Source organism: Leptonychotes weddellii, chromosome 4 (assembly GCF_054177405.1).
Source record: "Leptonychotes weddellii isolate Sample4059 chromosome 4, ASM5417740v2, whole genome shotgun sequence".
Lineage (NCBI taxonomy): Eukaryota > Metazoa > Chordata > Mammalia > Carnivora > Phocidae > Leptonychotes > Leptonychotes weddellii.
In genome coordinates, this window is record NC_138372.1 from 77,380,404 (window position 1) to 77,394,020 (window position 13,617).

The 13,617-nt window shown below is 37.5% G+C and overlaps 1 protein-coding gene across 1 annotated transcript in view; it reads left to right on the forward strand.

The window, feature by feature from the left end:
- The first annotated feature begins 524 nt into the window (after positions 1 to 524).
- The window catches only part of AGL (amylo-alpha-1,6-glucosidase and 4-alpha-glucanotransferase), a 54,751-nt gene continuing 41,658 nt past the window's right edge, over positions 525 to 13,617 (forward strand). The window contains exons 1-2 of the mRNA XM_081817100.1: positions 525 to 865; positions 1,416 to 1,565. Coding sequence (XP_081673226.1) covers positions 1,484 to 1,565 — 82 coding nt within the window. The 5' untranslated portion in view covers positions 525 to 865; positions 1,416 to 1,483. The remainder of the gene's footprint in view (positions 866 to 1,415; positions 1,566 to 13,617) is intronic.

Below are 13,617 nucleotides of genomic sequence, written 5' to 3' on the forward strand. Positions count from 1 at the left end.
ACTAGCCACACTTCACCTACCTAGTAGTTCCATCTCTGCATTCAAGATGTGCCCTGTGTTAGGACTAGAGTTGGTAGACACATGGATGGAATGTCAGAGATTGTACACAGGCCCCTTATTTTAGACATGGGGAAATCAAGATTCAGAGAACTGGGGCCAAGCAAACTTAGGTCACATAAAAAAATATAACAATAAATAGATATTTTAAATTTTTAAAAAATCAAAACAAAGACACAAAACACTTCGTGGTAGAAGAAACACTAGAAGCCAAGTCGCTTGCCTCCCACCATTCAGCTGTTCCGCAAAACGACCCTGTTGTGCAGCTCAACTTAGTGGCAGCCTTCTACCGCAACATTTTAATGTGCAAACATGAGCTCACGGGCTGATAAAGCAGGTGCACAACCCGGACCTCGCACCTCCATAGCGGCGAGAAAAAAAAGCAGCTCGCAGCTTCGGCCTCTACCGCCTCCCGACCCCGGCCCCGCTGACCACAGTCTCGCGAGACTAGCGGTCGCGGCGAGCCGGCGCAGAGCCGCCCGGAAGTGGGCGAGGGGACCTGACAGCTCCACCCTGGCGTGTGCACTTGAGGCCAGGTGGGGGTCGAGGGTCTCCTCGGGGACCAGCGCGAGGCGGAGTCACGGAGAAGCTTTCTGCCATTCACACGGCGGCCTCGGCCCTGGCCCCGCTGCGGCCGCCCCGCCCTTTGCCCTTCACGGCGCCCGGCCCTCCTTGTCTGGGGCTGCTTTTTGCGCCTGGGCAGCCTGCTTTTCCCCTTTTGCTTTCCTTCACGTCTCCTTCCCCGACTCCAACCCCGGAGTCGCGGGTCCTGCAGTGTCCCAGAAGCCGCACGTATAACTTGCTCAGTGTAAGTGCTAGGAATGCCGCTGGCCTCTCTGGGAAATGTGTTCTATCTATAGCTCTGTCTGTCCATCCTATGTCTGCAGCAGCTATTCCAGGGGCGACATCTGCTTCCCTCTGTTCTCATCTCCCCATTGGTGGCTTCCAACCCGAATTTGGGAAGGGGGAGCTCTCCCACCTGTTATCTTTGAGCAGACTAATCTCTTGTAAGCAGAAGTGCCGTTTGTAGTCTTCAAAGCCTTTAGGCTTGGGACCGGGAATTTTCCCCCCAGCCCAAATCCAGGCTTTCCAAAACGTATTGCTTTTCTCTGAGAATAATTTAGTTTTGTTTTTTGTTTTAATTTTATGAATCTATAACACAATAGTTTTTGCTTTGGTCCTATTGTGCTCGAAGGGTGGAAACTATTAATTTGCCTTCTCAGGTCTTACTTATAAAATTAATTCTCTTTGCTCTGCTAGGGTTAAAACACATTTAGAACATGTAAGTGCGGCTGTCAGCCTTAAAGAATTTAAGATAATAGTTATTTTCTTTATCTTAATTCCTTTTTGTTTCATAGGGGTAACTCATTCGATTTCGGAGTTCTTTTAATTCTTCTGAAAGATTTCAAGTCTTCTAGAAGCCAAAATGGGACACAGTAAACAGATTAGAATTTTACTTCTGAACGAAATGGAAAAGCTGGAAAAGACCCTCTTCAGACTTGAACAAGGTCAGTAGCAAGTTGTTTAGTTGGCTCTGTGTCTTTTAAATTTTTAATTAAATGTCATATTAATTTTTTTTAAACTTTAAGATAAATATAATTTCCAAGGACCTTTCTAAACTTGATCAGTGCAAAGATGGTGCTGCATTCTAAAAATACCACTAATGAAAGTTAATTTTAGTTATAAAGTTGAAAATATGTTTGTCATGTTAAAACAAGGATAAAGTAGCTCACTCTTCTTTCCATGGTAACTTCCACTTAAGACAGAGGTGTGTATAGGATCCAGACATTGACCATATTATTTCTATTAGCAATTATTATAAAAACTTAGTAAGTTACTTCATCTGTAATTTTACTTGGAGTGTATGTATAGTTTTCCTTTTTTTTTTTTTTTAGTTTTTCGTTTTTATAGCCCTCATTCTTTTCCTTTACTGGGACTTTGATTTAGTAAAATAGATCACAGCAAAAAGCAAACTATTATTTATGTTTTTCAAAAGCCCCTCAAATATGGAGAAGATAAAGCTGAAAATATTTTTTGCCAAATATAAAGTGAAAAAACTGATCAGGTTATGTTGAAATATATTTGAGCTTTTTTTTTTAGACTTTATAATTTTTCAAGATTGAAAAACATTCCAGGGCGCCTGGGTGGCTCAGATGGTTAAGCGTCTGCCTTCGGCTCAGGTCATGATCTCAGGGTCCTGGGATCGAGTCCCGCATCGGGCTCCCTGCTCCTTGGGAGCCTGCTTCTCCCTCTGCCTCTCTCTCTCTGTCTCTAATGAATAAATAAATAAAATCTTTAAAAAAAAAAAAAAAAAGAAAAGAAAAGAAAAACATTCCACACTCATTTATGTTAATATAACTTGTGAAGTAGAAGTTTAATGTATGAAATATAAAGTGCATAGTATAACAGATAGATGTTGATAGTAAACATTGAAGGATTTTTTCCCCCAATATCTCGAGTTAAATTTTTGAAAGAAAAAAAAAATTCAACCATCACATGTGTTACCTCCATGCCAAATCACCTTCTTCCAACTTTGGCATTTAAGATCACTGAGTACTTACTCCATTTTTGGCTTTCCTGACTCTGCACTTTCCTGGTTTTGATTTTTTCCCTACTCTCTTGAGTACTCTTGTCAACTTGGTGGTGTCTCTTGCTGAGTTCTCTTCCTTCCACATTTTAATTAATTCTATCTATCTGCAAGAAATCCTTTCTTTTTCTCTTCCTCTGCCCTCAAAGAATTATACATTCTCATAGCCTCATTTGTTGCTTCTATGCTGACGGCTCTTTTTGGAAGAAGAGCCTTGAATTTTGCTTGCTTCTTGAAAGCCAGGAGTATAATGGCAAGAGTAAGAAACTAGAATTTTCTTGGCTCTGCTGCTAACAACTTTTTTTGACTTTGGGAAAGTCACATGAATTATTAACATTAATTTGTAAGTGAAGATGTTAATTTCTGCTCTTCTACCTTCCTGGATTTTGAAGCTCAAAATTAATAATACATGGTTTTAAAGACTAAATGGGTATAAGGCATTGATAGATCACTGTACCTATTTATTTCACCCTGGTTTCTTGGCTTCATCCAGGTATTACACTATAGAATAGACTCAGGATAGCTCCACTTGGAGATGCTTAAGTCTAACATATCCAAAACCATCTCCTCCCCATTCTCAAACCTTCTTCATTTCACATCCTGTTTATTCTAGTGATATCTCCATTTTCATAGTTTCAAGGCCTTTGAAACTATGTACTCTTCTTTGACAATTTCTTCTCTTTAACTGTAGTCTCTTTAAGCCCTATAATTTCTTTCCAAATGTCTCTGGTTGCCTGTCTCTCTCTTTCATATGCCTGAATATGTATACTAGGATAATCTTGGGACGCCTGGGTGGCTCAGTCGGTTAAGCGGCTGCTTTCTGCTCAGGTCATGATCCCAGGGTCCAGGAATCGAGCCCCACATCGGGCTCCTTGCTCAGCGGGGAGCCTGCTTCTCTTTCTGCCTGCCTCTCCCGCTGCTTGTGCATGTGCTCTCTCTCTCTGACCAATAAATAAATAAAATCTCAAAAAAAAAGATAATCTTCTTATGCCATCTCTTCCCTTTTCATTAATTGGTGTTTATATAGTCAAATTTAAATGCTTCTGGCTGGCTTCCAAGACATTCTATAATGAAATCCACCTTCCTTAGCCAAGGTTGTTATCTCATTGTTCCCCATTACTAGTGTCCTGCATCTTTACAGTTCCCCTGTTAATTCCCTCCCCACTGGCTTTTCCTTTTTTTAAAAAAGATTTTATTTATTTATTTGACAGAGAGAGGGACTTCGAGAGAGGGAACACAAGCGGGAGAGTGGGAGAGGGAGAAGCAAGCTTCCCGCTGAGCAGAGAGCCCGATGTAGGGCTCCATTCCAGGACCCTGGGATCATGACCTGAGCCGAAGGCAGACGCTTAACGACTGAGCCACCCAGGCGCCCCCCACTGGCTTTTCTCATAGCTCTCCTGACACTTTCATTTTTGTCAGATTCCTCTATATTTATTAAATCCCTTTCCTATCATTCTGTGTGTTGCCTACCTCTCAACTTTAAGCTAAAATTCCACCTCCTCCTTGAGGTCTTTCCTTAATTTTTTGTTATCTCCTTTCTTTGATTTCCAATCACACAATAGTCACAGAACAATTAAGTCCTCAACAATGTAGCAGTTTCTAAAAGCTTATTGGTCTTACAGTGTCCAACTAGAGTTTAAGATCTGTGAGGATAGGGCAAGTATTATAAACCTAGTACAATGTACAACAGTCAATAAATCCCTGCTGATTGATTACTAAAACATGAGTTAAAGCTAGCAAAAAGTGTAAAATCAGCCAAGCTAGTTGAAGAGGGAACTGTGAAGGGTTTATAAAATAAGAGTGATGTGGTTGAGTCTGTAACTCTAGTTAAAATCAGTAAATTCAACCAAATGATATAAATGGGAACATGTCAGTTTTTTGTGTGCAGTAATGAGGTGATCATATTGTTATAGAAGATAATTATAATGTGAAAGATGAAGAGACGTTGGAGACAAGAAATCCTCAAGAAGGCTATTTTGAAAATATGTCTGTTTAAAGATAAGGGTTTAACTACATCAGAGTCAGAAAAAAGGGAATAGAGTATGAGACATTTTAAAATTCACAGGACTTGGCGACCAATTAGGTGTGAAGAAAAACTCTGGCAGTTTTTGGTTCTTTCATATTTAATTGGTCACCATGTCCTTCTTCGTTTTTCTTTTCTTTTCACTTTTCCCTAAGAAAGGATTCCTCCTCATTTTCTTTTTTTTTTTAAAGATTTTATTTATTTATTTGAGAGCGAGAATGAGAGAGAGAGAGAGCATGAGAGGGGGGAGGGTCAGAGGGTGAAGCAGACTCCCTGCCGAGCAGGGAGCCCGATGCGGGACTCGATCCAGGGACTCCAGGATCATGACCTGAGCCGAAGGCAGTCGCTTAACCAACTGAGCCACCCAGGCGCCTCTCCTCCTCATTTTCAAGGCTAGTATCTCTATAGATTCTTCTAATTCAACAAGTACAAGACCAAATAATTATTTTTTTCTAGCCAAATCATAGCCTTCTATATTTCCTATTTCATTCAGTGGCAGAATAATGAACAAAATCCGTTTTCCCCAAACCTGGAGTTCTTCCATTTTTATATTGGTTGGTCAAATTTCAACTTACACTTTTTTTTAAAGAAAATACTTATAGGGGCGCCTGGGTGGCTCAGTCGTTAAACGTCTGCCTTCAGCTCAGGTCATGATCCCAGCGTCCTGGATCGAGCCCCACGTCGAGCCCCACGTCGGGCTCCCTGCTCCGCAGGAATCCTGCTTCTCCCTCTCCCACTCCTCCTGCTTGTGTTCCCTCTCTCCCTGTCTCTCTCTATCAAATGAATAAATAAATAAAATCTTTAAAAAAAAAAAGTACTTATAAAGCTTTCTTGATTAGGATCTGGAGCTTATATAAATTTAGTGGAGGGGAAGAAGATGGGAAAATTTAGTTTATATTAATAGTTTAATCACTCACTTTACTAGTTGCCTGCAGGAGGGAATGGCTAATCTGAGTAAAGTATTCCTAGTGTTCTATGAGGAATAAGATAGCCACACCATGTACTGCTATGACCTAAGCTAATTTTAGCGAACTGAGTGAGTAATTATGGAATCTGACATACTCTAGGTATTCTGATGTTTCATTTACTGTATATAAAAATTTTAGTTTCAGTGAGTTGTATTAGAGGTCTACAGAGTGGCTATGTACCCTTAAGGGTAGGCACTGATCTATCTATTGGAATATAGGAAAAAAGTACAGGATTTTTCCTTTCTTTTCCTTTTTTTCTTTCATCTGTTTTTGTTTTTAAAAAAGTTATTAAATTTGGGGGCACCTGGCTGGCTCAGTCAGAGCATGCGACTCTTGATCTCAGGGTCGTGAGTTTGAGCCCCACGTTGGGTATAGAGATCACTAAAAATCAATCAGTCAATCAGTTTTTTAAAAAGATTTTTAAAAAAGCAGTTACATTTTGGTAATGCATAAATTGACATTGATGCTTTCAGTTTGTGTGTCACATGAGTTATAAACAAGAAGGAAATATTCTAGAAAAGAGTGGAGGTTGGAGGTCTGGAAGGGGTTGACAGTCACACCATATCTGGTTTGCTTGCAGTATGTTGCCACGGATTACATTTTTAGCTAATCCAGGTTAAGTACATATACAAGTTATATTATCTTAAACAGTAGAGTCTGTATAATACTTTGCCAAAAAAGGTAGAATAACCATAAATGCCTCTTTTACCTCAAGAGGTTGTCAAACTTAAAGATGAGTTAGAAAATGTTTTATATTTGCTGTTTGAAATTTGTCCTTTTCAGGAATGACATGTAGCTTTCCTAGAAAATATTTTCTGAAAAAAAATTTTCTGGGGGCGCCTGGGTGGCTCAGTCGATTAAGCGGCTGCCTTCAGCTCAGGTCATGATCCCAGGGTCCTGGGATCGAGCCCCGCATCAGGCTCCTTGCTCAGCAGGCAGCCTGCTTCTCCCTCTGCCTCTGCCTGCCGCTCCCCCTGCTTGTGCTCTCTCTCTCACTGTCTCTCTCTCTGTGTCAAATAAAAATAAATAAAATCTTTAAAAAAAAAATTTTTTTTTCTGAAAAAATAAACACAATTTAACTGTGAGGTAAACCTGAGTGAGAAAGTTAACTGCTTTTTGATGAAAATTGATAGTATAGAGCAGAGTTGAGCACATTTTTCCTGTAAAGGTTCAGATAACAAATATTTCAGCTTTGCAGGCCATATACTTTCTGTTGGAGCTACTCAGCTCTGCCATTGTATCATGAAAGCAACCATAAACGACACATAAATGAATGGGTATGGCTGTGTTCCAATAAAACTTTATTTACAGAAACAGATAGTAGACTGGATATAGTTTGCTGACCCTTGCTATAGCAAGAACATTTTGAATATGTATTTTAGGAACCCTTCCATCATATGATTTTAGCCATATAATGAATATCTGCCCTCTTTAAAAAGTTGATAACAAAATTTTCTAATCTGTTTAAAATCTTCCAAATAAAGGATTTCTGTTGGTTTTCAAATCATCTGTTTAATATATAAATGTGGAACATTTTATTAGCTTATAAAAACAATTGAAGATGGCAGGAAAATATATCTTTACTAGCACATTTCAACAAAAATCTTTACATAATTGGTGAATGGGATTGAAAAATTAATGTCATGGATTAGTAAACACAGCCACCAAGAGCTTCTTCCATTTGAATTTGGGTATCTTTGTGGTTTTTTTTTCAAGTCTGAGGCCGCTAAATCAAATATCAATAAACAGAAGTTGGAATCTTTAAATTACTTTATCATGGAATATGAAACCAAGACTTAAAATTAATGAAATTTATTTAATCACATTGCTATCACTGACAGATATTATCAATATTAATTTTAGTGAGAGCTAAAAGATTTTTTCCGTCCATTAATAAATTAGTTATTTAAAATATTGTTTATTTTATTTACATCTTATCCCATTTTTATGTTTTATAATTTATATAATCTATTAAATCATCATACATGTGTATTCTATAAATAAATAAATAATCATATTTAGAGAATGCTTGTCAGTTTTTTTCTGAGGGTATACCACTGATCTAAATACTGTTTTGAGATTTTGGATGAGTTTTAACCTTTGTACTACAAGTTCTCTGAATCCTTGTGTAATGATAAAAACAATATTTGTATAAGCTGAACAGGGGACAGGTTGTTTAAATATGCTCAGACAGCTAATCTCTGATGTTTGTACCTGTTCAAAATAATACCACTTCTTCCATAATAAATTTAATCAGTATTGTAAAGATGTAGATATTTATGGTTCTCACAGTCACTGAGTATTAAAATTTCGTGTTTTAAATCTTTGGGCAATTATTTCTCAAACTATCTCTTCATAATTGTATCTCTAACTTTAAAATGATGTTTTCCCAATTATAAAATTATAGAAGTGTATAAAAAGCCTTTGTTCTGTGCTCTTTGTTTCAAAACAAAATTGGGTTTGGGGCGCCTGGGTGGCTCAGTCGTTAAGCGTCTGCCTTCGGCTCAGGTCATGATCCCAGGGTCCTGGGATCGAGCCCCGCATCGGGCTCCCTGCTCAGCGGGAGGTCTGCTTCTCCCTCTCCCACTCACCCTGTTTGTGTTCCCTCTCTCGCTATCTCTCTCTCTGTCAAATAAATAAATAAATAAAAATCTTTAAAAAAAAAAAAAATTGGGTTTATACCATCCAAGCAAGTTGAAACCTGCTTATAGTATAATGGTGGGTGAATTCCACCTCCTAGCTTACTGCCACATTTCAGCCATGCTTTTTTCTAGAAAGGATTTCAAAAGATCTCTATAGATGCATAAAATGAACAAAATGGAATACAAGTAGCCATGTTATTAAATATCTTTAAATAACATGACTTATAATGGCTAATAATATTCTAGCTTGGATAATACCATAATTTGTACCATAATTTATTTAATCATTCCCAATCTTTAGATAGTTTGTTGTCAGTTTATTTAATTATAATAAATGAAGCTGTTATGAATACACTATGTTTACATCATTGATTAATTCCTCAGAAAACATATGTGTATATGAAATTATTGGGCCAAACATAAGCCTTATTAACACTTAGTATATTTATGCCAAATTATGTTTAGAAAAATTTAGGTATATAGCTACTTGGAAAAAAAATTATAAGTTTCACTGTACAATGTGAGAAGTAGAAGTGAGTCCCTAAATTATTGCAGTTAATGACATTTGGATAATTTGTTTCTTATTTGCTAAAGCCATTTGCTATGGAAAAAAATTATATTCATAATTTAGTACAATCCAAGAATGCGGTTAGCAGTACTTATCACTAAATTATAATTTTTTCAAGGAATGCCTAGAAATTCCATTCTTCACATTATCTGCAGTATGCAAAACAGAGTATTTGTATTTCTCTAGGCAAAGATAGGGGTATTTGATTGGATTACAGTAAATTGAAAGAGTCCAGCATTCTCTTAATATCTTTTATTGAAATCTCCTATTCATAAAGAATAGCTTACCAATCTCCTGTTCACAAAGAATAGCTTTGGTATTTAGTGTTGTGATGTAGAATTTACCATCTGTCAAATATCATTGGGAGGGATTTACTTCTACCAAAGAGCAGTTTTAAACATGACTGAAACATCTACATGTTCTACATTTCAGAATTTGCTTTGAATCAAACTGACATTATATATGTGTGTGTGTGTGTGTATTAGCAGATATATATGTATAGTATATATACATATATGTGTGTGTGTATATATATATATTAGCAGATACTGATATCTCTGATTCATATCCACCACAGGGTTCACTGTAGCTTCAGCCTTGCTTATTTGTAACATCTTTCTCTGACATTGAAAAATTACCTTTATTTTTGAAAGATATTTTCACCAAGTATGGAATTCTAGGCCGACAGTTTTAATCTCTAAGTACAGTTGACCCTTAAACAATGCTGAGGTTAGGGGCACTGACCCCCCTCCCCATGCAGCCAAAAATCCAGGTATAACTTTAGATTCCCCCAGAACTTAACTACTAATAGCCTATTGTTGACCAGAAGCCTTACAGATAACACATATTTTATATGTTATATGTATTATATGCTGTAATCTAACAGTAAGTAAGCTAGAGAAAAGAGAATGTTATTAAGAAAATCATAAGGAGGGGCGCCTGGGTGGCTCAGTCGGTTAGCCTCTGCCTTCAGCAGGGGTCATGATCTCCAGGTTCTAGGTTTGAGCCCCATGTAGGGCTCCCTGCTCTGTGGGGAGTCTTCTTCTCCCTCTCCCTCTGCCCCTCCCCACTGCTCATTCTCTGTCTCTCTCTCTCAAATAAATAAAATCTTTAAAAAAAAAAATTTATGAGGAAAAGAAAATACATTTACAGTACTGTACTGTAAAAAAAAACAATGTGTAAGTGGACCTGCACAGTTCAGACCCGTATTGTCCAAGAATCTACTGTACCTTTAAAGATACTGCTCCACTATCTTCTTGCTTTTATTGTTTCCCATGAGAAATCTGTCATCCTTATCATTGTTCCTCTGAACTTACTATGACATTTTCCCCCCTCTGGCTACTTGTAAGATATTTTCTTTATTACTGGTTTTGAGCAATTTGATTTTGATGTTTCTTGGTGTGATTTCCTTCATGTTTCTTGACTGGGGATTTATTAAACTTCTTTGATCTATAAATTTGTTGTTTTTATCAAATTTATCATTATTTCTTTAAATACTTGATATCCCCCCTCTCTTTACTCTTCTTTGAGGACTTTAATTATCTATATATTAGGCCACTTGAGTTTTTCCACAGATCACTAATGCTTTTTCAATTTTTTAGACTCTGTTTTCTCTCTTTGTTTCATTTTGGGTATTTCTTTGCTGTGTCTTGAAAGTCACTAATTTTTTTTCTGCCATGTCTCACCATCCATTAATTCCATGTTGTAGATTTTTCATCTCAGACCTTATAGTTTTCATTTTTAAAAAGTTTTATTTCAATCTTTTGTTCTGTTTTGTTTTTTATTATTTTCCATGTCTTGAAATAACTTTTTGAACATATGGAATATGTTATACTGTTAACTGATGTCCTTCCTTATCTGCTAGTTCAACATCTGTGTCATTCCTGGGTCAGTTTTCATTAAGTGATTATTTTCCTTGTTAAGGGTTGTGTTTTCTTCTTTGTATGTCTTATAATCTTCATTTGGATGCCAGACATAAATTTTACTTTGTTGAATGCTGGGTATTTTTGGATTCTTATAAATGTTTTTTGTCTTTGTTTTTGGAATGAAGTTAAGTTACTTGGAAATATTTTAATACTTTTGAGCTTTACTTTTGATTTGTGAAGCTAGTCTAGTCTGTGCCCAGTCTAGGGCTCATTACTCTCCACTCCTGAAACAAGATCCTCTGAACTTTCTTCCCAGTGCCGCATGAATTATGAATTTTTCCAATCTGGGTGGTTAGAAGAAGCACTATTCCTGGTCTCAGACATGCACTGATCAGTACTCTGCTGAATACTCAAGGGAGACCTTCTGCAAATCTCTGGAGTTCTGTCTCTGTGCAGCTTTCTCCTCCTCACTAACTGTTCTCATCTGCAAACTAGCTGCTTTGGTCTTGACAGATTCTTAGCTCCATCTTCTCAGCTCAGAAAGTTAGTTGAGCTATGCCTGGTTCTCCTCCTTCTGCCTCAACCTGGAAATTCTTTTAAGGTAGTAAGAAGGGGCAGTTTTAAGGTTCACATTGCTTATTTTCTGTCTCTTAGTTGCCTGATGTCCAGGCTTAAAAACTATCATTTCATATATTTTGTCTGGTTTTTCCTGGTTTCTTTTAAGTTTCAAGGAAGAGTGTAAATCCAATCCCTGTTATTCATTACATCTTTGCCAGAAGCAGGAGTCTGAGGTCCTTTACATCTTCTGTTTCCTCTGTGTGGATTGCCCTACCCCAGATATCTGTGTCATTGACCCTCTCACCTCTTTCTGTTTAGCAGTTTTTTATTGGATGCTGGACATTGTGAATGTTCTGTTGTTATATCTCTGGATTTTTTTTGTCTTCCTTTAAAGGAGTGATGCCTTTTATTTTAACAGCCATATACATTATCTGTGGGTCAGCTTATCCTTTTGAGGCTATTTTAAGCTTTGACAGGATAGGTTTATAGTAGTTTTTACTCTAGGGCTATGTTAGCCCTACTACATAAGACGTGATTCTTTTGAATACAACAGGTGTTCAAAAACGTCTCTTCACTCTGGCTGCTTGAAAATTGTAATGTCTCCCAGGCCTGAGTGAGCTCTGGGAATTGGTCAATTGATAGTTCCTAGTAGTTATTCTTTGCCCAGGCTCCTGGAGTCAAATACTGCCCATGTCAGCCTGGTATTCAGGCAGATTCAAGAAGACCCTAGGTAATTTTCTAGAGCTCTTTCTTTGCATAGCTTTCTTCTGTGCCATACTCTGCCCTAAAAATTGCAGTTTCTTCACCCTCCCCAAACTCTAATCTCTGTCTTCTCAACTCAGACTACTGTTCCTGCTCCCTGTGTCACAGCCCAGAAAGTTTCCCCAGTCTAAAAGCTAGAGTCCATAGGAATCACCCTTCTCTCAGGCATCGCAGTCCTTTACTACTTATTTCTGAAAACAGTTGTCTCATATATTTCTTCTAGTTTTTCAGCAGAGGGCAAATCTAATGCCAGTTACTCCATTATGGCCAGAAGCAGACATATTCAGAGTGATATATCATGCAAAGTGATTTAATATACAAGTTAGGTTATGTGACTTCTCTGCTTAAAACTGTTGATTGGCTCCTCATTTCAGTCAGAGAAGAAGCCAAAATACTTACAATGGCTTACAAAATCATGATTTGACTTCCCTGTTACCTTTCTTTCCTTATACCCTACTACTTCTCTCCCGGTTTATTCCAATCCACACATACTGAACTTCTTATTTCTGGAACCACCAGGCATGCTTCCATCCTAAGTCCTCTCTGTTTCCTTTGCTTGGTCAGTACTTTCCATAGATGGCCATGAATAGCCATGTGGCTAACTCCCTCACTTCTCTCAAGCTTTTCAACTTCTTAATAAAATTGCTACCATCTCCCCACCATCTCTTCTTTTCCCCCATTTTCCTTACACTGCTCTGATTTTTCTTTTTTCTCGTAGCATTTATCCCTCCCTGACATATTGTTTTTTCTTACTTATTTGTCATGTTCATTGTTTAAGGGCTGCCTTCCCCCTTTAGAACTCAAGCTCCACAAGGGCAGAGATCATTGTCTATTTTGTTTCCTATACATGGTCTACACTTATTACATAATTTTCTATACTTTGTTAGATGTTTAATAAATTGAGCATTAAAAGTATTGATATTGGGCGCCTGGGTGACTCAGTTGGTTAAGCGACTGCCTTCAGCTCAGGTCATGATCCCAGGGTCCTGGGATCGAGTCCCGTATCGGGCTCCCTGCTCTGCGGGGAGCCTGCTTCTCCCTCTCCCACTCCCCCTGCTTGTGTTCCCTCTCTCGCTGTGTCTCTCTCTGTCAAACAAATAAATAAAATCTTTAAAAAAAAAAAAGTATTGATATTAGTATGCTTCTTTCTATTCAAAAAGTTTCTTAAGAGGTAAACATTTCCGGTTCTACAATAAGTAAGTCCCAGAGATGAAAAGTACAGCATAGGGAATATAGTCAATAATATTGTAATAACATTGTATGATGACTGCCCTTATTGTGGTGAGCATTATGTGATGTGTATAGTTGTTGAATCACTATGTTATATACCTGAAAGTAATATAACATTGTATGTCAACTATGCTTCAATAGTAAAAAAATAAATTAAATAAATTTTTAAAATTTCCTTAAGCTTGGGATGCCTGGGTGGCTCAGTCAGTTAAGCACTTGCACGCTCTCTCTGTATGACAAATAAATAAATAAAATTTTTTTTTTTAAATTTCCTTAAGCTTAAAGATTATAATCAGCAAAACTAAATTTTCCTGCCTTCATTGGTATGACCCTTTATTAATTGAAATGTTACATTCA